Source organism: Oryx dammah, unplaced genomic scaffold (assembly GCF_014754425.2).
Source record: "Oryx dammah isolate SB20612 unplaced genomic scaffold, SCBI_Odam_1.1 HiC_scaffold_23, whole genome shotgun sequence".
NCBI lineage: Eukaryota > Metazoa > Chordata > Mammalia > Artiodactyla > Bovidae > Oryx > Oryx dammah.
The window spans coordinates 43,626,862-43,652,001 of NW_024070207.1; the positions used below are offsets into that span (position 1 = coordinate 43,626,862).

Here is a 25,140-nt window from a genome sequence, read left to right on the forward strand (position 1 = left end):
TTATTATGGTGATCAATCAGTACATACAAATATCAAATCATTATATTATACAACTGAGACATATAATGTTACATGTCAGTTATATCTTAATAAAAAACCAAAATAATTTTGCAGCTATATTACAGCTGTTAGCATGTACACATCAAAGAAAAGCAGATACCATGTATAAATCCGAACGATGGCAATGAATGGCACATATGCTTACCAAATGCTGTCAAGATCTGAATGCATAACATTAAAACAGAAAATGAAATGTAAAAGGTGTTTAAAAAATAAAAACAAAAAATTAAGGTTAATAGCAAAAAAAAAAGGATTTGATCAAATCATACATGGTGTTATGTTTAACTGCTGATAGTAGTTCTTATTACAATTTTAGCAAACATACAATAACATCTAATTCATTTGGACTTCATGAACTCAAAATGGGTGATGAATTAAACACAGGGTGGGTTGAGGCTCCCCATGCACCACTAGTAGAGTTTGCTGAGCAAATGAACCATATCAACAGAATTGTGGGAGAGTATAGTTAACTGTCTATAATTTATGTGCCAAATAAACATAAAATAAAAAGGTAAAGTTACAGAATCAAGTCATAAAGCTGAAGGGATCTGAGAAATCATACAATCTAATTTCTTCTGCTTCAGTTCAGTTCAGTTGCTCAGTCATGTCCGACTCTTTGCGACCCCATGAATCTCAGCACGCCAGGCCTCCGTGTCCATGACCATCTCCCGGAGTTCACTCAGACTCATGTCCATCGAGTCCGTGATGCCATCCAGTTATCTCATCCTGGGTCATCCCCTTGTCCTCCTGCCCCCAATCCCTCCCAGCATCAGAGTCTTTTCCAATGAGTCAACTCTTCGCATGAGGTGGCCAAAGTACTGGAGTTTCAGCTTTAGCATCATTCCTTCCAAAGAAATCCCAGGGCTGATCTCCTTCAGAATGGACTGGTTGGATCTCCTTGCAGTCCAAAGGACTCTCAAGAGTCTTCTCCAACACCACAGTTCAAAAGCATCAATTCTTCGGCACTCAGCCTTCTTCACAGTCCAACTCTCACATCCATACATGACCACTGGAAAAACCATAGCCTTGACTAGACGGACCTTAGTCGGCAAAGTAATGTCTCTGCTTTTGAATATGCTATCTAGGTTGGTCATAACTTTTCTTCCAAGGAGTAAGCGTCTTTTAATTTCATGGCTGCAGTCACCATCTGCAGTGATTTGGGAGCCCCCAAAAATAAAGTCTGACACTGTTTCTACTGTTTCCCCATCTATTTCCCATGAAGTGATGGGACCAGATGCCATGATCTTTGTTTTCTGAATGTTGAGCTTTAAGCCAACTTTTTCACTCTCCTCTTTCACTTTCATCAAGAGGCTTTTTAGCTCCTCTTCACTTTCTGCCATAAGGGTGGTGTCATCTGCATATCTGAGGTTATTGATATTTCTCCCAGCAATCTTGATTCCAGCTTGTGTTTCTTCTGCTTACCACTGGGCAAAGGTGACTTTGAAAACTGAAGTGACTGGCCTGAGGATGCACACAGATTCACTAGGGAACTCTCCCTGGCAAATGCTATTTGTGCCTACACTAAAGTACTAAATCTGTATTTCATCAACACTTACTCAGTGATTAAACTGACTTCTGTTAGTCCAAATTAGAGAGGTTTTAACTGTAATACCTAATTTCAGTATATCATTCAAATTCACTGAGCCTATCACTTCTGTAGTAGATGGTGATTGCATGGTTCTAGACATAGTCATTGTACTCAGTAAAGTCTTTTTGAAACTTAGCTTTGCTTCACATGATTATAAACTATGAATGACCATAAAAGAGGAAGCTGAGAAATAGCAAAGAACCTAGTGGAAGCAGCATGCAAGGTGGGTTCGATTTTCTACTGTGTGGCTGCCAAAGACCTCACCGCATCAGCAATTCTCTCCTAGAGCACAGCCAGGGCAAAGTCACCCCAATGCAGGTGCTGACCTATGGAGTCGCTTGCTGGGAAGACACTGACAGGATCAGTGTGGCCTTTCTGGAAAACACTATGCACCCATGTGGAAAAGAAGGAGGAAGAGAAGGGAATTCCCTAATTATTGGGCAAATACTACAAACATATGGCAGCTACCTCCTTGCACTCTAAGCACAGACTAAGAACTGAGTGGGGACAGACTTTGCTTTTAAAACAGCAAAAGCCTGGCTCACATCAAAGTGTACAGGTTCAAAGTCTAAAGTCCCAAGAATTCTGTTCATCTAGTAAAAGTTACAGCCAAGTTAAGCTTCCAGAGGTTTGCACATAAGCTTTCTAGTTAGGTGTGCATGCAGGAAGTGATTTTTTCACTTTGACATTTCAATTGTTCTAAGGATGCTGTGAGAACTAAATACCATACCTTTAAGAAATAATTTGCAAAATAATAAGAGCTATAGTATGTGTATGATAGATCCAATGCCCATGGAAAAAAATTAAGCCATGCTTGTGACAGCAAAAGACGTAATTTTTTTTACCTTTCCATTTTCGTCTAAGGATGTAGTCTGAAAAAGAAAGTAAGTCCCAAAGAAAAACACTGTTCCTTCAAATGCAGCCAGAAATGTCCAGTATAGGAATGGGCCCAACTGTAGCATGGCATTTCCAGATATTTTCCTATTGAGAAATGGGAAAAAACACAAGTTAATGAATCTCTGTAGGCTGTTTATTTAAAGATACAGTGAAATGCTGAAGGTGCGCATGGGGTTTGACCCTGTTTATAGAATGAAAGGAGTTCCTCCTGAGGGATTGGTAGGCTTTCATTAAAAGATCAGATGGAGACACAGGTTTGTCTTTGTGTAATCACCTCCTGTCTGAGGTGTTGGAGTAAGTTGTTATAGTGCTTCTACGTTACAATTCTGGTCACTGACAATATTAATATCATCAATAATAATGATCAGCTCATTTATTGAGTACTTATTATATGCTTATAAAAATGGGTTAAGAGTTTTATATAGTCCATTTGTGTACACAGAAGAACCACGAGATAGGTATTCTTATCACTACCATTTTCAAATAATGAGCCTCAAAAAGGTATATTATAATGGTTTCCAAACTCTGATCCACACTGGAATCACAAGGAGATCTTTATAAAGACATTGATGTCTGGCTCCCACTCTCATTCTGATTTAACTGGCATGAGGTATAACCTGGCTAACCAGGACAATTTTAAAACTTCCCAGGTAGGAGTTCCCTGATGGTCCAGTGGCTAAAACTCTGTGCTCCCAATGCCGCCGACCCAGGTTCCATCCCTGGGCAGGAAACTAGATCCCACATGCTGCAACTAAATATACTACACGCTGCAACTCAAGAGTTCTCTTGCCACAACATAGATCTTCAATCCCACGTGCCACAACTAAGACCGAGCACAGTCAAATTAAAAAAAAAAGTACAACTCCCCAGGTAATTCTAATGTGTAGTAAAGTTTGGGAACCACTAATAGAGCTATATGCCAGAGCTGACTTTAAATCACATGCTCTCAACCAAACAAGCTACCATGACTTTGTAACTATAATTATAAAAATACTTCTTTTAATCAAGATTTCTTCCTGGGAATTTAACCTTTCTTAAGTCTTGTGGTGCCCTTTATATTTTTAAAATGAGTCAAATAACATGTCTGAAGCTGTACAGCCAGGCTTTGATAAATGGCGGGTGGACAGATCCAAAGTTTAACATCCGTCAAAAATAAGAGTGTTCTGGGTACAAGTCAGGATGTCGAATAAGGCTACCGATTCTAATGGGATAGAGCTACAGAAAGAAGATATAGGTCTGTGCATGGAATTCTTTAGCTTCTATTTCAAATTCCTCTTAACATGTATCAAAAAGTATGTAATCACTCAAATAGAGCACTTGTTGCCAATATTATGAAGACTGTCACTGAGCTATAATGAATAAGAAAGACCTTTGTAATGTAAGTGCAACTGATCCCTGTTCTGTTGGTATGGAGTGCTGTGGGCTTTCCTGAAAAACAGCCATTAAACAACTTTTACCTACTAAGATGTTCAAGTGCACACAGAAATCAGCAATGGAGCTGCTGCTGCTGCTAAGTCGCTTCAGTAGTGTCTGACTCTGTGCGACCCTATAGATGGAAGCCCACCAGGCTCCTCTGTGCTTGGTATTCTCCAGGCAAGAATACTGGAGTGGGTTGCCATTTCCTTCTCCAATGCACGCATGCATGCTAAGTCACTTCAGTCACGTCTGACTCTGTGCAACGCTATGGACGGCAGCCCACCAGGCTCCTCTGTCCATGGGATTCTCCAGGCAAGAATACTGGAGTGGGTTGCCATTTGCTTCTCCACAGCAGTGGTGGGGATGCATAAAGCTATACGCTGCTATTTGCCCTAGAAAGCTGCAGGAGGAAAGAGGTAACTGCTTTCCAGAAATGAGCTCTACCCACAGCCAATGAGTCACATTCCCAAGGCAACTGGGAGCCACTGGGAAAGCAATTCTCTTAAAGAGCCTTGAAAGGAGTGCCCAGCAAATGCCAGCCAATGAGGGTTCTGAGAGTCACTGAGTGGGGTTGAGGCAGGAAGTGGTTCCTGTCTTTCCAGCCAATCACTGGATTTACATCATGCATTGTGGGAAGAAAGGAAGCAGTGTCATGGTGTGTTGGGTTATAGCTGAAGTTTCCTAGCTGTACTCAGGTGAATGAGGAACCTGCTGTAACTTAGAATGTGGTAGCTAATGTGAAGGGGGAGAAGACAATGGCACCCCACTCCAGTACTCTTGCCTGGAAAATCCCATGGATGGAGGAGCCTGGAAGGCTGCAGTCCATGGGGTCGCTGAGAAGTTGGACACGACTCAGTGACTTCATTTTCACTTTTCACTTTCATGCATTGGAGAAGGAAATGGCAACCCACTCCAGTGTTCTTGCCTGGAGAATCCCAGGGATGGCAGAGCCTGGTGGGCTGCCATCTATGGGGTCGCACAGAGTCGGACATGACTGAAGCGACTTAGCAGCAGCAGCAATGTGAAGGGAACAGGAGGGAATGAAGATGAGGGGTGCTGACCAGCAGCACAGACCTGAGCATTTCCATGTAATCAGAGGCAGCAGGTGTACCAAGACCTTTCTTTCACCTTTTAAAGTGGTAGAAGACTATGCCTCTACCCTCAAAACAAGTACTACAGTTTACTTTTCAAATTTCTCTCAAAAAATATGAAAAGATCCAGCTATGTCACATTTCACATCAAAATTTTTGGTAAACGCCTGCATTGCTAAGTCCATGAAGGTGACATCTATAATGTTACATAAGGCCACAAGTTACATTAAGTGGTACAAATGTGGAGAAAGCCACATATGAAGACTGGAGCTTCCTGTTTACAAAGGAATGCTCAGAGCAATGGAGCAATCTCCAACACAGTGACAGGCTAAGAGCAGCGTCTCATCAGGGCAGGCAGGCAGGAAGCCGCCTTTTGGGCTATGTGATAGGTATGCCCTGGTTTTCATTTCTCCATCAGATGTGGCAACTATACCCTCTATGCAAAATTGTTTAAAAATTCATGATGAGGCTTCCCTGGTGGCTCAGTAGTAAAGAATCCACCTGCCAATGCAGTAGACATGGGTTTGATCCCTGATCCAGGAAGATTTAGGAACAACTAAGCCCATGAGCCACAACTATTGAGCCTATGCTCCCTAAGAGAAGCCACCTCAATGAGAAGCCCATGCATACCACAACTAGAGAGTAGCCCCTGCTTGCTACAACTACTGAAAGTCCCGCATGCATCAATGAACACCTAGCACAGCCATAAATAAATAAAAGAATAATAAAAAATCATGATCTACACCCATGTGTTGTTACTAAAAGTTCATAGAAACCCTTACAAGAATTTGTACTCAATAGCTTGCTTCAAGTTTACAACATTCTTAATGTGCAAAAGTGCTCAGCATAGCCCTGAAGTTATGTGGAGAAGGGTGTTATTAATAGAACAGTAAGATTATATAGCTCCCATCTATTGAAAATTTTGGCATGGCAACCCACTCCAGTATTCTTGCCTGAAGAATACTCATGAATATAGGAGCCTGGTGGGCTACAGTCCATGGGGTCACAAAAAGTAGGACAGGACTGAGAGACTAAGCACATTGAAAATTTACTATGTGCACCACTGTGGGCTTCCCTGGTGGCTCAGTGGTAATAAATCTGCCTGCAATGCAGTAGACTTGGGTTTGATCCCTGGGTCAGGAAGATCCCCTGGAGGAGGGCATGGCGTTCTTGCCTGGGAAATCCCATGGACACAGGTGCCTGGTGGATTAGAGTCCATGTAGTCACAAAGAGCCAGACATGACTGAGAGACTGAGCACATGCATGCAGGCACCACTGTAAGTTTTTCCATGTAGTCACTCATTTAATCCTCCCCCAAACACTGCGATTAGATCTGTTGTTACTGAAGAGGAAACTAAGGCCCATCTCAGTGAAGTGACTTCGGCAAGGGCAGAGCTGAGATTAGGGCATAGGCAAGGCTACCGCTCTTGGTGGCACTGAATAGGAGGCATTCTGCTCCCTGCCACCCAAATCCCTCTTCCACCAGAGTCACTGCACTACTGGTCTTCACTTCAGTTGTTGTCTGAAGACAGAACACTGCTGCTCAAGATTTGAAAACCACCAGCCTTTGGAAAAGAGCACAGGCCTGGTCATCAGGAGGAGGGAAATGGGATCTTGCCCTGGCCTCTCATTATACCCTCTATCCTTAGGTAAGTCATTTCTGGGCCTTGAGTCTTCATTTATTTAAACAAGAGGGTATGAGAGCTCATGCTCTGGAAGATTTCTACCAAGGGTGCTATGATTCTTCTGTTGATCAAACTATACCCTTTGCAAGAAATACTAGAGCAGAACACATTAACGCCATGAGGAAGCAATCAGCAAATACCAGATTGGGGGAAACTCTACAAGGTAAATGATCAGGTTTCGTTAACAAATAGTCAAAATAACCTACAGATTAAGAGAGTCTCAGAAGCCTATTAACCAACTGCAGTATATGGGCCTTATATACAGTTTCAAATAAGCATGCTATAAGACATGAGTCAACTGGAAAAACCTGAGCATTGACTGGATATTTGATGATATAATGGACTTGTTAAATTTTTAGGTATGGTTCAATTCAGTTCAGTTGCTCAGTCATGTCCAACTCTTTGCAACCCCATGAATCGCAGCACGCCAGGCCTCCCTGTCCATCACCAACTCCCAGAGTTTACCCAAATGTCCATCAAGTCAGTCAGTGATGCCATCCAGCCATCTCATCCTCGGTTGTCCCCTTCTCCTCCTGCCCCCAATCCTTCCTAGCATCAGTCTTTTCCAATGAGTCAACTCTTCGCATGAGGTGGCCAAAGTACTGGAGTTTCAGCTTTATCATCATTCCTTCCAAAGAGACCCCAGGGCTGACCTCCTTCAGAATGGACTGGTTGGATCTCCTTGCAGTCCAAGGGATTGAAGCCAGGTCTCCTGCATTGTAGGCAGACGCTTTACCATCTGAACCACCAGGGAAGGTATTAGGTATGGTAGTGTACTGAAATAACTATTTTATATAATGATTGATATTTGCTTTAAAATAAGTTCTTGATGGAGAAGACAACGTTATTAATGAAGTAGGATTGGCCATGAGTTGATATTCAAGCCGAGTGGTGAGGACAGGGAAGTTCACTCTATAAATAATATTGTTGCTACTTCTATGCATGTTTTAAATTTTTCATAATAAATATCTTTAAAATGAGAACAAATTTTATAACTCTGGTTAAGTCTAACAATTCCTAATTGTGAGTTTTATGAGTCATACACCTTCACTTTGCACAAATTAATCTTACTCAGCTCTATTGCAGTTGCTACCCACTATTCAATAATGCTTACAATCTGCAGTAAATTAACATCTTTATCCTTAGCTGTAGGCTTCACTTACAAAAGTCCAATTTAATCAAAGGTTAAGGAACTGGGGCTAGTGCCAAGTACCCATCCAATAGAAAAACAACTATTTCCAACTAACACAACATGAATATAAAGGCTTGATGAGTTAATTGTTTTCTTCAACAATGCCATTTTAGAATGGGAGCTAACAAGGCAGGGAAGCTTTGTTTCAGGGACAGTTTACAAAAGAAAGCCTAACATAACATTGTCAGTTCAATCTATTATATCTTTGGGTGGCCCTTTTTTTGGTGAAGGGGTTGTTCAGTTGCTAAGCCGTGTCTAACTCTTTGTGACTGCATAGACTGCAGCATGCTTCCCTGTCCTTCACTATCTCCTGGAGTTTGCCCAAACTTACGTCCATTGAGTTGGTGATGCCATCCAACCATCTCCTCTGTCCTCCCCTTCTCCTCCTGCCCTCAATCTTTCCCAGCATCAGGGTCTTTTCCAATGAGTCAGCTCTTCACATCAGGTGGCAGGTGAGGTGGTAGGTAGTTAAAACTAGTCTGTTTTCATCTAAGACTCTAGAATTCTATGACAATGTAGGCAAAGTTTTAGGAACTACTGATTCTGAACTAAATAATTTCACCCATCCAAGTATAAGACATATACCTAGAACAAGTCATTTTTCAACTGGATGGTTTAGTTTAACTAGCTAAAAATTCAGAACAGAACCATGTAATCAAACCAAGAGGGAAGTTCTTTGTCCTTCTGACCTGCAGATAAAATGAAACCCACAACTTTGAATGTCTGAGGGGATTTTACCTTACATATGTTCAACTTACATGTACAATCGGGGATCTGAGGTCAATGTGTCAATATTGATATGCTGTTCCAGTAGACTGTAGGCCAGGATGGGCAAGGATGTGAAGCAGATATTGTACATTGTAAGGTAAGCAGCATCATACAGTGGCTGTAATGACAAACCACAAAAGAGAAATAAATGTACTGGAACAATCATCTGCCAGAAGATATTAAACTGTCTAGAAAAATCACAAGCTAAAACAAGACAGTTTCCTTTCATACTTTGTGTGACAGCACAAAAAGCTTTTGTAAATCAGGTCACTCTGATGAGTACAGAAAAGAAACTAACATATTGTAATACATCATATTAATATACTCTTCCTTTAAAAATAGGCTCTTATTCAGAACATTTACATGCTATAAACTATTTCTAACAGATACTAACCAAGAACTTTTCAAAAAATTTTCAGTGAATGAAGACCAACTAAGTATAAGAGAGGAACTCCTTAGGAAAACTAAATATAAGCAGTGGCCAGCCTGTGTCACAGTTTTTTGGGTTAATATTTTATGTGCTTTTAAATACCACAATGACCTTTTCTGGACTGTATTTATAATATCGAATGTGGCCATTTAGTAAGGATTAAATAAATATATTCACAAAAATCAAAGCTAAATATATTCATATGATCATGACTCTTTCTTGCCCTGAATTCCATAGGCTCCAGATCAAACTTCCTGCTGGTTGTCTCATAGGACAACCTGCAATTCACAATGTCTAAAAGCAAACTCATTCCCTTTAAATCCGATTCCTCCCATGTTCCCTACTTCAGTAAGTGGCCCCATAATGTTTGCAACCCAAGTATATACCTTTGGTGCCTGGTACTGCTTACTTGCTCAAGACATTTTTTTGATTTGAGTGATTCTCTTTCTACTTCATTGGCCATTCCTTCTCAGGCTCCTCTTCTTCCTGAGCCCTCTGTGTTGGCATGTTCCAGCACTCCAAGTCTGGAACTTTATACTCATTCTCTAGCTGATCTCATACAGTCCTGTGGTTTTAATACAACCCATTCACTGAAAATTCCTGTATGTAGCCCAGACCTGTTTCGTATGACCAACAGCCCACTCAATACTTCCTCCTAAGTGTCTAGTATCTTTCAAACTTACGTCCAGGACTGAATTCCTGACTTGTCTCACCTGAAATCTACTTCTCTTGAAGTCTTCCTCATCTCTGGAAAGGGCAACTAAATCTTTTTGATCAACCAGAACTGAAATCTTGTATTTACCCTTGACTCTCTTCTTTTTCACAATCCCTATCCAATCTATGAAGAAGTGTTTACTGGCTCCACTTTTAAATATATTCAGAACTACATTACTTCTTAGCCCCTCCACTCTGACAATCATGCAAGCCTTTAGTTGATCTCCCTGCTTCTTTTCCTTTTGACCTGTAGCCTATTCTCAACAAAACCACCTGAGCAGCTCTACTAGAAAATAAGTGAAATCAAATAATTGTTTTGTTCAAACTCTCCAATGGATTCCTTTATCTCTAAAAGTAAAGAAGTTTCTACAATGGTGGGGCTGTAAAGTCCCCCTTGATTTGGCTTCTCTTTACCTGTCTGTCACCTTCTCAGACCAATCTTGATTTAACATGCCACGTCCTCTCTCTTGAACACATTTCCTCCACCCTGTTTTTCTCCTCTTATAGTACTAATCACCTTTTAATCCACATGATAAATTTATTATGTTTACTGTATCTCTCTTCACACTAGAATTTAAGCTCTGTGTGGCGAGGGATTTTTACTTATTTTATTGATAGTTGTAGCTTATGAAAAAGCAAAGCAGCCCCTGACATCCAAGAGTTGGCCTGGCACTCACAGCTAGGCACTGGTACTCTGTAGAACACAAACAATTTTACAAAACAGCAACATCAAACAAGGCCACTGTGACTGTGATGGATGGAGACAAAAACATGACCACTCCATAAACACTTCTGAACATAGACACAATATAAACATTGTCCAGATCACAATAATGACCAACATCTATGTTCTGGCTAATCTGGGTGACTACTACTTCTTGACCAATGACATGTTAGCTTCCTGGACAAGATTTACTAACATGGCCAGTCATAAAATTAATCCTATTTGCTAACAGCAGCCAGCAAGGCCCTACTATTTCTTAAACCCTTCCCCTAATCACTCAACTCAAGCCCAAATCTTACAAGACTTTTCTGACACTCTGTTTCTAAGACACTCCACTGTTCCTCATGGTGTACATTATTTCTGTTGCATTGACTAATAAACCTAGTTTGATGAACTACAAGTGTTCTCCTGGCTTTGACAATCTTGAATTCCTAGAACAGAACTTGGCTTACAGGAAGCATTCAACAAAAACTGGATGAATGAATGACTAGAAATTGGAAGCTATAATGTATTTGTATAGGACTGATCTGACATTATAAATATTCCTTTATTGAAAAAATATTAAGGTGTTTATAATGAACCTTGTTTTGATGAAAATATTTACTGAGTTCAGTAATTTCTACACAGTGCTACATGTTGTAATATAATTATTATCTATGACCTGAATAGACAATATCTGATATTCACATGTATATTTTACACATACAAAATGTTTCTGATTAATAATATGCATTTAAGTTTAAATGTGACACAAATTAACAGAATTATACATTTCTCAATCAACGTCCACTAAAGATACAATTACTATCATAGTGGATGTTGATTCAAAAAGATTGATAATGACTTGAATAGAGCATCAGTTCATTCATTAATTGACTTCAAAAACATTTGCTGGGGAAAAAATATTTACTGACTGTTTACCAAGTGTGAAATACTGAGAACAGAGAATATTCATGCCCTGTCTGCGAGGAGTTCAAGTTCTAGAGGGGGAGGCAGTTGCTTCTTGGCCTTTCAGCTAAGATCAAGTGTAGAGGGGGAGGCAGCGTGGTGACTGTATAGGGAGCTGGGAGAGCCTAGAGGAGGGGACCACACTTCTTGCCTGTAGCAGATACAAAGCAAGAGATAATGTATGCAACTTTTTCAATGAGCTTAAAAACATGTTCTACATGTAAGATGGAGACAAAACGTGGTCCACTGGAGAAGGGAATGGCAAACCACTTCACTATTCTAGCCTTGAGAACCCTATGAACAGTATGAAAAGGCAAAAAGATAGGACACTAAAAGAGGAACTCTCCAGGTCGGTAGGTGCCCAATATGCTACTGGAGATCAGTGGAGAAGTAACTCCAGAAAGAATGAAGGGACGGAGCCAAAGCAAAAACAATACCCAGTTGTGGATGTGACTGGTGATGGAAGCAAGGTCAGATGCTGTAAAGAACAATATTGCATAGGGACCCAGAATGTTAGGTCCATGAATCAAGGCAGATTGGAAGTGGTCAAACAGGAGGTGGCAAGAGTGAATGTAGACATTTTAGGAATCAGCAAACTAAAATGGACTGGAATGGGTGAATTTAGCTCAGATGACCATTATACATATTACTGCGGGCAGGAATCCCTTAGAAGAAATGGAGTAGCCATTATAGTCAACAAAAGAGTCCAAAATGCAATATTTGGATGCAATCTCAAAAACGACAGAATGATCTCTGTTCATTTCCAAGGCAAACTATTCAATATCACGGTAATCCAACTCTATGCCCCGACCAATAATGCTGAAGAAGCTGAAGTTGAATGGCTCTATGAAGACCTACAAGACCTTTTAGAACTAAGACCCCCAAAAGATGTCCTTTTAATTACAGGGGACTGGAATGCAAAAGTAGGGAGTAAGGAAACACCTGGAGTAACAGGCAAATTTGGCCGTGGAGTACAGAATGAAGCAGGGCAAAGGCTAATAGAGTTTTGCCAAGAGAAGGCACTGGTCATAGCAAACACTCTCTTCCAACAACACAAGAGAAGACTCTACACATGGACATCACCAGATGGCCAACACCAAAATCAGACTGATTGTATTCTCTGCAGCCAAAGATGGAGAAGCTCTATACAGACAGCAAAAACAAGACCGGGAGCTGACTGTGGCTCAGATCATAAACTCCTTATTGCCAAATTCAGACTTAAACTGAAGAAAGTGGGGAAAACCACTAGACCATTCAGGTATGACCTAAATCAAATCCCTTATGATTATACAGTGGAAGTGAGAAATAGATTTCAGGGATTAGATCTGATAGACAGAATACCTGATGAACTGTGGATGGAGGTTCGTGACACTGCACAGGAGACAGGGAGGAAGACCATTTTCAAGAAAAATAAATGCAAAAAAGCAAACTGGCTGTCTGAGGAGGCCTTACAAATAGCTGTGAAAAGAAGAGAAGTCATAAGCAAAGGAGAAAAGGAAGTATATATCCATTTGAATGGAGAGTTCCAAAGAATAGCAAGGAGAGATAAGAAAGCCTTCCTCAGTGATCAGTGCAAAGAAATAGAGGAAAACAATAGAATGAGAAAGACTAGAGATCTCTTCAAGAAAACTAGAGATGCCAAGGGTACATTCCATGCAAAGATGGCCTCAATAAAGGACAGAAATGGTATGGACCTAACAGAAGCAGAAGATATCAAGAAGAGGCGGCAAGAATACACAGAAGAACTGTACAAAAAAGATCTTCACGACCCAGATAATCACGATGATGTGATCATTCACCTAGAGCCAGACATCCTGGAATGTGAAGTCAAGTGGGGCTTAGGAAGCATCACTACAAACAAAGCTAATGGAGGTGATGGAATTCCAGTTGAGCTTTTTCAAGTTCTAAAAGTTGATGCTGTGAAAGTACTACACGCAATATGCCAGCAAATTTGGAAAACTCAACAGTAGCCATGGGTCTGGAAAAGGTCAGTTTTCATTCCAATCCCAAAGAAAGGCAATGCCAAAGAATGCTCAAACTACCACACAATGCCACTCATCTGACACGCTAGCAAAATAATGCTCAAAATTCCCCAAGCCAGGCTTCAACAATATGTGAACAGTGAACTTCCAGACATTCAAGCTGGTTTTAGAAAAGGCAGAGGAACCAGAGATGAAACTGCCAACATGAGCTGGATCATCTAAAAAGCAAGAGAGTTCCAGAAAAACATCTATTTCTGCTTTATTGACTATGCCAAAGCCATTGACTATGTGGATCACAACAAACTGTGGAAAATTCTGAAAGAGATGGGAATAGCAGACAACCTGACTTGCCTCTTGAGAAATCTGTATGCAGGTCAGGAAGCAACAGTTAGAACTGGACGTGGAACAACAGACTGATTCCAAATAGGAAAAGGAGTACATCAAGGCTGTATATTGCCACCCTGCCTATTTAACTTATATGCAGAGGACATCATGAGAAATGTTGGGATGGAAGAAGCACAAGCTGGAATCAAGATTGCTGGGAGAAATATAAATAACCTCAGATATGCAGATGACACCACCCTTATGGCAGAAAGTGAAGAGGAACTAAAAAGCCTCTTGATGAAAGTGAAAGTGGAGAGTGAAAAAGTTGGCTTAAAGCTCAACATTCGGAAAATGAAGATCATGGCATCTGGTCCCATCACTTCATGGGAAATAGATGGGGAAACAGTGGAAAACAGTGTCAGACTTTATTTTTTTGGGCTCCAAAATCACTGCAGATGGTGACTGCAGCCATGAAATTAAAAGACGCTTACTTCTTGGAAGGAAAGTTATGACCAACCTAGAGCATATTGAAAAGCAGAGACATTACTTTGCCCACAAAGGTCCGTCTAGTCAAGGCTATCGTTTTTCCAGTAGTCATGTATGGATATGCGAGCTGGACTGTAAAGAAAGCTGAGCACTGAAGAATTGATGCTTTTGAACTGTGGTGTTGGAGAAGACTCTTGAGAGTCCCTTAGACTGCAAGGAGATCCTACCAGTCCCTCCTAAAGAAGATCAGTCCTGGGTGTTCATTGGAAGGACTGATGTTGAAGCTGAAACTCCAATACTTTGGCTACCTTTTGCGATGAACTAACTCATTTGAAAAGACCCTGATGCTGGGATAGATTGAGGGAAGGCAGAGAAGAGGATGACAGAGCATGTGATGGTTGGATGGCATTACCAACTCAATGCATTACGAACTCAATGGACATGAGTTTGGGTAAACTCCGGGAGTTGGTGATGGACAGGGAGGCCTTGCATGCTGCAGTCCATGGGGTTGCAAAGAGTCGGACATGACTGAGCAACTGAACTGAACTGAACATGGAAGATAGAGATACTTTCCACACACAAAGATTTAAGTTCAGCAAATATATTACTGAACTAAAAAGTACCCCTCAAAGGTGTAAGATTTCTTTTAGTTATCAAGGGAGACAACCAGTCTGTTGGCACACTGCACTACATTCTCATTGAAAACCATCCATTCCATTTCTTGGCTTATGAGAAATTGAAAGAAAAAAAAAAAAAAAAAAAAAAAACAGATTGACTGCTGTCTAGTTTAGTCTTGAATTTTATTCAAACAAAAGGAGCATCAATCTACTTTTGTTCTACTATGGTACTTTGAGTGTATATGAGAGATAATTATAATTTTTAGATGCGTAATCAGAGGAGACAGAAAAGTCCTCGAAATAAACAACAGGCTTAGTTGACAATACTGTTGTTGTGAAACTGTTATGAATGGTATCTTTTCATGAAGAAAAAAGACCAGTCTATTCCAGCTTTACTAAACGAAGAGTTGATTTTTGTTTAAATAATCTGCATCCTGGTGCAATTTCTACCTGCTCCATAGCTCATACTAAGTTCCTGGGTTGCAGAGAACACCTGAAGTAGACCTAAACTGAAAAAGGCTGACTAACCTGTGTGTATTCCACCAGTGAAGTTGCTTTGTCATGTCTGACTCTTTGTGACCCCATGGGCTGTAAGCCTACCAGACTCCTCCTCCATCCATGGAATTTTCCAGGCAAGAGTCCTGGAGTGGGTTGCCATTTCCTTCTCCAGGAAGATATTCCCGACCCAGGGATCAAACCCAGGTTTCCCGCACTGCAGGCACACGCTTTACCATCTGAGCCAGGTATCTGCAATAATGGTCTATGCATTCAGCAGCAGCACAAGGCCACAGTGAAAATGAAAGCTATGAACATCACTACCTCAGATATGTTAGTCACTTGGTCATGTCTGACTCTTTGCGACCCCATGGACTATAGCCCACCAGGCTCCTCTGTCCATGGGATTTTCCAGACAAGAATACTGGAGTGGGTTGCCATTCCTTTCTCCAGGGGATCTTCCTAACCCGGGGGTTGAACCCGAGTCTCCTGCATTGCAGGTGGATCCTTTACCATCTGAGCCACCAAGAGACCTTCCTTTTATCTGGTGCACTTTTTCTAAGATGTCTGCCTAGGTTCTTCCCTCATTTCCTCCAAATCTCTGCCCAAATGTCACCTCATCAGAGAAAACTTCCCAGATCAGGTTGTCTAAAAAAGCAGCTCTCTTCCTCAGTCAATAAACCCCGTATTCACTTATTGTTTTTTGTTTTTCTTTTTTTTCCTTCAGAGGATTTATCAGTACCCAGCATAATATGTTTGATTGCTATCTGTCTCTCTGCCTATCACTCACTGTACTGCAAGCTCCATGGGGTAAGAGCTATGATCACTGTTACATTCCCAGTACTTAACAGGGCACACAGTAGGCACTCAAGAAGTATTTGTTAAATGAATTCACATACCAGTTGAGCAACTGAGGAAGGCAAACATTAACTCCTATGAGAACCTTAAGCAGACCCCTGATAGCCCAGGGTTTCAAAAACCCAGGGTTTCCTTTCTTTCTTCATACAATTTTTGTTTGGTCAACATGGTTTTAAAAGCCAGCTTCCCTGTATCAGTTTGCTTCAAAATTTCAAAGTGCCTTTTTAAAACTTGCATTCATCATCCATGGAAGTGAGGAATTACAAATATTTTGATCAATAGCAATCTGAATGTTCAAGAAAAGTATAACTATCAGAATTTTAAAAACTGTTACCAATGCTGTTACTTGCTAATACAAGAAGGCCGATGGCACTTCCTACAGCCAGTAGATAACTAATTCATAAAGTGATCAGCTTAGCAGGCATCATGGGGCTGATGACATGGAACTGATATAAGAGACAGCATACCATATAGCAAATAGGCAAGTTTAAGAGAAAGATAGCAGTCACTTCCCATTGGAAAGAATACATTCTCTAAAAATACTGCCAAGAAATTAAGGAAAAAATCACTTCCTATCATGAGGAATGGAGGAGGCCTTGAAATACAGAAACTCAGTTTCTAATACCTATGATGATGTTACCAGAAGCTCAGCTTGGTAAAAATCACTGAATTGCTCATAGGTAAACTACAAAATTTCTGAGTCATTAAGCATTATAGCTTCCTTGGTTAGCTATACTTCCACTAGAAGCAATGCAAAATGTATTTCAGCTGTTAAAAGAAACCTACAAATGTGCCTGCTCATCCAACCACTTATATATCAAGTCAACATATAGCACATTCTGTATGTGAAAAATGTTCAGAAAACTACAGAGGGCTATAAGTATAGAATTCTTTAATCCAAGGCTTTATCCAGGAATTACTGCTTCTTGGCTAGCTTAAACATCAATTTTTTTTTTCTAGAAAATCAACTTGAGAAAATGTAAAGATAAAAAATTTTATTTGATGAAATATAAATATAGTACAACATTTTAAAGTTATTGGAAAACATTATATACACTGACAAAAAATTTTTTTTAAAGGATCTCAATTCTAATAGGATGTACCAAATAACTTTCAAAAAGAAAATAACAATAAGACCATTACTGAAGCAAAGACATAAAATTTTGCTATTGGTCAAAAACCAGGCCAAGAAGATCAACTGTTGAACCAAGAGGGAAAAAAAAATCCTTTTATTTTGGATATACCTCTTTAAGTCTCTACAATCCAGTACACAAAAGGTAATTTATTAACAGCAAGTATAAACTACATTACAACAAATACCTAGAGAAACCAACCTGCTGTGAGAATCCACAGAAGAACTGGTACAAAAATTGTGGCAAAATGAAACAAAGGTTCTGGAAAAAAAATGAAGAAAAGGTTTAATATGTTTCACTCCATCAACTTTTTGAAACTAAAACAGGAAACTGTACTCAATAGTATAGGCAGTCCTAAATGCTTCTAATGTCACAATGCAATAAGCTTCTACTCCTGAGTTGTAAGGAAACAATTCAAAACAATAGATTACATTCATATTGATATCAACTTCTGCTCTTCCCAGGCAGAAGATAACCTCACTTACTTTATGAGATCCTCTTGCTGTTCTAGAGAAGAAATGAGCTCATATAATATGAACACCTAATGGTACTGCACCTTAAATGCCAACTGGGTTTGTAAAATCATCACAAAGTAGACTGACATAAAGCTCTAAGTGTATATTTTAAAGTCTGTTAATGCCAATAAATAGTCAGGAAATTATTATAGTATATATTGACACAAACAAGTATCAACTAATGGTTTATTGCCTTTGTTACTGCCTCATTAAACAACCAACTATTATTATTGATCATCTACTACAAGTAAAGATCACACTGTGTGATACAAAAAAACAAAACCTCTCATTTCTAAGCGAGTTATCACTTAACTGGGAGAATATGAAAAACTGATTAAAAAAATACAAGCTGAGAATGCATAAGGCAGTAAAAGCCACCAGGTGAGAGGATAAGTACTAAAATTAATGTCTTCAGGCAAAACTACCAGCACTAATGTTTTCAAATGACTGCTGTCCTTCAATATAGGCTTTGACTGTATTTGAACACTGCTGTCACTTGCTCACGTGTCTCTGGATTTCTCTTTGGGCAGCCCCTTCAATAGTCCATTTTTGAGCCACGTCAAAAAACCATCTCTTTCCTTCTGTCACACGCTCTCACTTAGCTAATTTCCCATTCTGGGAGACTTGAGGCTGTTTTTAATAATCCAGTGGATCCTCTACCGCAGCTGAGGATTTTTAGGTAAATACACTGCAGGCTGTGGAGGACATTTCTAAAGAAAAATGCTACACATGTTTTGAATAAGTTCTACAGCACCAGAGTGTCAGAGCTCCCAAGGTCATCATCTGGAAGGGCAACACTCATTTGTATGGATCAATTCTGGCAGAATGCAAAATACTTTTGGTCGCCTTTCTATAGTACTTTATGTATATAAAAGAAGTGCTCTGAGAAAGAGACAGTGCTAGGTGTGGATTATGGGGGTGCTTTGTAGGAAGGGGAGGTTTGACTCTCCCATAAGAGTAACGGTTCCATGAAAACAAGGACGTTGCCTGTCTTATTCCATTATGACTTCTCAAGGTCCTGAAATAATGCTAGGCACATGGTAACACATTCAAGCATATTTGTTGATTGAATGAAAAAAGAAGTCAGACTTTGAACTAGGTGTTAAAGGTGAATATGATATGGTGATAGCAGGAACCAAGGCAAGACCATATGTATTTTAAACATATCACGTAGAAAAGGGTGGGGTGCCTTAAAAGCCAGACTAATTCTTAGACAAAGGATTGTGAAGTTTCTGGAGGGCAAGTTGAAAAGTGGCATTTTCTAAACATTAACCTGGCTGAATTATGTAACCGAGTGGAGAAACAGAAAGCAGGAAGACCTGTCACTGCAGGGTAATAACAACTGGAAGATGCAAAGGCAAGATAAGAGGAAGGAAGGCATCTTAGCTCAGCCAGAGTGGGCAAACATATTAGAGATCATCTTGGGACAAAAGGCAGCATAAGAAAGGAATTATGCTAAGTCAGTAACTAAGGTGACAATGGGCACAGAGATTCTAATGAAGACAGAGGGTTTCTGCATAAATAATCAGCTAAATTGAGAACAGGGATATGTAACGTACTGATCACTGGTAAACATTAGCCATCTTAATACTTGTTTTGTTTTTCTTAACAGAGTGCTCCTTCCATCTGGTGGCAGTTGCTTGAATTGCAGGCCAAACTCTTAAAGAGGCAAACAAGCTTCTGGACCAGGGTCAGAATGCTAGGCAGATATGTATGGCCAAAGCTTCATGAGCTACCCCCCATCAAGGGGGAGGTAAGAGAGAATAACCATCCATCCCTGCATGAGGCTGTTAAGTTACTGAGTCCAAGGCCCCATAGACTCTATATAAATAACATAACCACACTGAAATGGCAGAAAAGGAAAAAAAAAAAAAAGCAACTTTGGAAACAGTATTTTGACTACATACTCTAAGGCTAAAGAAATAAAGACAGAAGTGCGCACACACATATTTCTCAAGTTAGTCAGGCTTGTTTCTCACAGGAATATATGAGTTAGCAATTCTGGAACTACTTTAAGTATAAACTTGAGGATTTAGCAAATAAATAAATAATGCAAATGAGAACCAGGCTTCTCACTGCTGAAGAAAGGAGATACTAATATGGAAAAGGGAAAGGTTAGATAGAATAAACCTTGTGGTGTTGGCTTTAATCAAAGGTATCCATACAAACTGAGTTCAAATATTGAGTTTATATGGATATCAATGACAATGAGCACAATGAGCACCAGATCTAGATTTCTAAATACCATTTGTTTAAAAAAAAAAAAAGGGGGACCAGAGATCCTTGGAGAAAAAGTCTGAATCCAGGGCTGGAGAAGGAAAAAATACAAGAGGCGCCTAGAACATCATGTGGTACCAGAAAACAAACAAGACTTAAAAAAAGGTGATGTTCAGGGATGGGTATACTCAATGGGTATAAAGTTTTAGTAAGTTCTAGAGATCTGCTATACTTAACAGGACTGTATTCTTCCACTTAATAATCTGTTAAGGAGATAGAGCTCTTGTTACATGTCATCACAATAAAATAAAAAGTTAATGATGGGGACATGATGAAAGGATGTGGGCACCAAGTCTGTGACAATCTGAGTAACAATGAATGATGGTAATGAATTTCAACACAGAATAAAGTATCTGGTTTAGTGGGAGAGTGATCTTTTCAAACAAAATTACACAAGTGAAACTGAGGTGTCCTGAGACCCTCAAAACACCATCTGAATCAATGTATCAAAGTTGACATTATCATGAATGGGACATCCTGATAACACATCCTCCTGATATGATGCCCTCAGCAGGTTGCAATAATGCTTCTGTGATAATTGTGCCCAAACTTGAATCTAATAACAGGCAAATATTAGACAAACCCAAATTGAGGGACATTCAACTAACTAAATGGTCAGCATTCTTCAAACATGTTAAGATCATAAAGACAAAAAAGACAGGAACTATCCCAGGTTAAAGAAGACTAAGGAGATCAGGATCCTTAAATGCAGGCATGAACCTGAAATGGACCACAAAACAAATATCTGTGGGACCATTAGCAAAATTCCAATACAGTATATGGACTAGTTAATAATGTGCTAATTAATATCAATTTATTGATCTTGGTAACTATGCTGTGTGTTATCTAAGGTGTTAACAGTTGGCAAAGCTGAGCAGAGAGTATACGAGATATCACTAATTTTGCAACTTTTAAAAAGTATGAAATTATCTCAAAATGAAAACTGAAAAAACTTCAAAAAAATAAACAGAACAGAATATAGGATAAGAGATCAAGTTCTGGTGCACAGTTAAAACAGGTAAACCTAACGTATATGTTGCATAAATTATATCTAAATTTATATATTATATATCATTTATATTACTATATATCATATAGTAATGTCAATAGGATAAGTCATTGGTGCAAGGGTGGAGAAGATTGGAAAAGCACAAGAGAACTTTCTGGGGTGATAGAGATGGTCAATATTTGATTCTGGTGGTAGTTACATGGACGCAAACATTTGTCAAAATCAAGCTATTAACATTTAATGGGTACACTGTACTGTATTTATACTTTAAGAAAGTTTACTTAAAATTTTTCACCTCAAATCTCTTTCATTAAAAGGAATTTCTGGTTTCTGATTCATTAAATAGAACACCTCTGTTTTACTGACCACAAATTTCAGGGCTAAGACACTAAAAGAAATATGAAAAAAGAACAACAACAAAAAAACCTACAACCAAGCTAAGTCAATGCTGTGTTAAACGCTCATAAATTACAAATATTTTATCACATACCTTATAGAAGAAATACTGGACAAGGTGTGCGATTCTCACATAATATAGATGTCCATGAGCCAACAGCAGTTTCTTTAAATGTTTAAACTTTGGGACCGCATAATCGCTATTCCTGGATGCTTGGCGACCTTCTTTGCCTTTAATACCTAAAATAAGACAATCTCTATAGGGTATTTTTATAGAGTAAGTAATCACCTCATCTGTTACTTCCATGTTTTTCTTGCTTACAAGTACAGTTCAATTGAATAGTTTAGCTTTGTTTTCTTAAGCAAAAAGTGCTTTTATCGGTGAGATTTATCAATAAAAAGCAAAATTGTTTAATTGGCAATTACCTATTTATAACAAAATATAAAATAATTAATGAAATCATTATTTTAATCATGATAAGGCAAAAATTATACTGAGGAAAAATTTAATCTGAAAAATATCTTGAAGGTACTTGGTTAGTGATTAATTATACATGGCACCAGACTAGGTGCAACTAAAGCAACTCAGAGACCTGGGGTTTATGGTTTAAGAGCTCAAAACTGAAGGGTTGTAATGAGATGGTTAAGTCCTCATACCAAATGATACTCTGAGCAGTGGTTAGCTAACACTTAGTCCTGTCCAAAATGTCCATAAAGCAGCTGATTCACACCAAAGATCCTTAAAATTTGCTCTTGTCCAAAATGCCCATGAGCATACTTGATCCACACCAAATAGTTTTGGACAGCACCAAATTTCAAGGGGGCTTCTCAGGCGGCTCTGTGGTAAAGAATCCACCTGCCAATACAGGAGATGCGGGTTCAATCCCTGGAGGGAAGCGGAGTTCCCCTGGAGGAGGGCATGGCAACTCACTCCAGTATTCTTGCCTAGAGAATCCCATGGACAAAGCAGCCTGGCAGGCTACGGTCTATAGGGTCACAAAAGAGTCAGATACGACTTAGGGACTAAACAACAGAATTTCAAGGACCTTTTGGCGTGGACAAAATGCACTATGGACATTTTAGACAAGATCAAATGTCCTTGCAAGGCTGAGTAGCAGCCCATGCTCAAGCTTGAGCCCATGAGCTCAAGTGGCTCCAGGCCATTTCTGGTCAGTAGCCCATGAGTCGAACTAGAGTTCCACAGTAAATAGGGTTACTTCCAAATGGAAAGAATTTGGGAATCCAAACTGCTTTACAATAATCTCCAAAATACTAATAATGCTATTATTTCTCCCCCTCCAAAAAAATGCTGGGGTGTTAGGATTGCTGCCTCCCAGAAACCTAACAGGGGACAAAATGGTGAAGTCGTAGATAAGCTGTTGTTGCATGCCAACATGTAAATTCACCACTGCAACCCAAACGACCATGCATAGATATCAGCATGAGGAAAATTAGCCAGCCAGTTATCATTTTTGAGTTCCAAGCAGTTAAGGACCTCAAAAGATACAGTGTAGCAACATAAGCAGGCGATCTGGCCAGTGGTGAAAAATCAATAAAATTTCCTGCACACTGGCAAAAATGAGAGCTAAATGATCAATCACACGGCCAAGAGGTTTCAGAAATTTGGTTTATTTGGCTAATAAAATAATATCCTCCAGCCTGGTATTGCTACATTCCCACCAGGGGTAGGACTTATGCATGGGCATATTCCATGATCAGATGAGAACCTTCATTTGATTAACAATGATCATTCCCGAATTCAAATTCAAGATGAGCAACCAAAACAATCTCTAGAATAATAAGACCACTCTACCTAAAAGCAATACTGATACCTTACAGCTGCCATCTCATTAAATGTTTCTTACCTATGCCCACATGGGATTCCAAGATCATGCTAACATCATTGGCACCATCACCTATCGACAGTGTGATTGGGCTGCCTTTTAAATTCTTCACCATTCTTACAATCTAAACGTTAAATACAAGAGAGGTATAGAAAAGGTCAAAGCAGAATGTGAGCTTGTACTCCACGGGGGTATTTGCCTCATTCACACTTTTAAATGGAGGCCTTGCAAACAGAAAGGTGGTCTGTGCATATAATAGTGTCGAATTCTCAGGGGAGAACAACACAGCTTTTCAAAACGTAACACTAGTGCCCACTTGTTTCTGGTTTTGCTAATGGATGAACTGTCTAATCCATGCCTTCTACCCACATTAGAGAGAAGAACGCATCCCCTCTTGTCACTGCTTCACATATCCTTTCAGATCAGGCAGTGAAGGAGAGAAAGTGGAGACCAGAGAGCTGATTTAGGGTAATATGCATGGGGCAACCAGGACAAAAGTGGGCAGTGAGAGGATAATGGTTTTGGTCACCTCTGCCTCTCTCCTCCCTGCTGACACTCCAACCACCCCTGGGTGCACCCCAACCCTCATTTCCATCTACCTGCTGACTAAACTTCACCAAATCTTTGAGTGCTCAATATGATTTGATCTCTCATACAGGTTGCTGCATTTTAAAAGGTGATGGATGACCTTTGCAGAAAGATGCCTGAGATGTGTATAAAGCATCATCATTCCCTGAGTGTCTTTTAAAGATACGATGATGGCACAGTGCAGCTCAACGCTGTGTTCATGGTAGGTACTGAATAAAAGAAACCTTCTCCTGGCAGAGTTACTGTGGGAAGAATATTGGGTAAGTGGCTGTCTTCCTACCAATGACTGCTTTATGTGTAAACCCTCAAAACCCCTTGGAATCTAGCAGCTTTTAAACAGCTTATGTAAATAAGTAGTTAAATAATGTCTTGCAAAAATTTTGTACTCTCAAAGGCTTTCACCAGGTAACATAAATAAAATCCATTCCCACATAGATTAAAAATAATTTATGAGGCAAAACCACCCTGCAGTCTTTTCTTTAAACAAAATTCAGTCAGGTTTTAGTTAAATTGCATACCAAAAAAACCTGATGCCCAATCCATTTGACACAAAAATGATGTTACTAGGAAATGCCAGGTTTTCCCCAATCCTTCACCTCAACTTGGTTCTTTTTAAAACCTTTCTGAGTGTCAGAAATAATCAGTGAGTCAAAGACAAAAGTAAACTTGTTTTTAATGGGCTACATTACTGGTTTAACTAATTGCACCTATTATACTGTATGCAGTAATGACCTAAAAGAAGAAAAATGCAGTCAGGAAAGGTCTAGGGAAGGCGATAAAATTATCAAGGATGACAGCTTCTGCATGCAAATACAGATTAAAAAGATGAAAGCCAGTCGTTGCAGAAAGATAAAAGTATATATTGCTATGGACCATAAGCCCATAAAGATCTAGATAGATAAACATCAAGTTTTTTTTTTTCAGAAGTTCCAAGTCACCGAGATTAAGAACTTTTAATCTCTAGATAGCCTCACCAAAAAAGAAATCAATTTACCAAAAAGTATTTATTGATCTACTATAACTATATGCAACACAATGTGCAAAAGTGAAGTGCAAATACTCAAAAAGGATATGTGGCTTGGTCACACACCTTAGGAAGCATG

At 39.5% G+C, this 25,140-nt stretch overlaps 1 protein-coding gene across 4 annotated transcripts in view; it reads right to left on the reverse strand.

Moving 5' to 3' along the window:
- ATP11C (ATPase phospholipid transporting 11C) overlaps positions 1–25,140 on the reverse strand; it is a 172,102-nt gene that overhangs the window by 18,730 nt on the left and 128,232 nt on the right. For all 4 annotated transcript variants that reach the window (XM_040265388.1, XM_040265387.1, XM_040265386.1 and 1 more), the window contains 5 exons: positions 23,471–23,573; positions 21,700–21,845; positions 17,610–17,669; positions 8,688–8,815; positions 2,494–2,629 (listed from right to left, as the gene is read on the reverse strand). In XM_040265388.1, the coding sequence (XP_040121322.1) occupies positions 2,494–2,629; positions 8,688–8,815; positions 17,610–17,669; positions 21,700–21,845; positions 23,471–23,573 (573 nt within the window). The remainder of the gene's footprint in view (positions 1–2,493; positions 2,630–8,687; positions 8,816–17,609; positions 17,670–21,699; positions 21,846–23,470; positions 23,574–25,140) is intronic.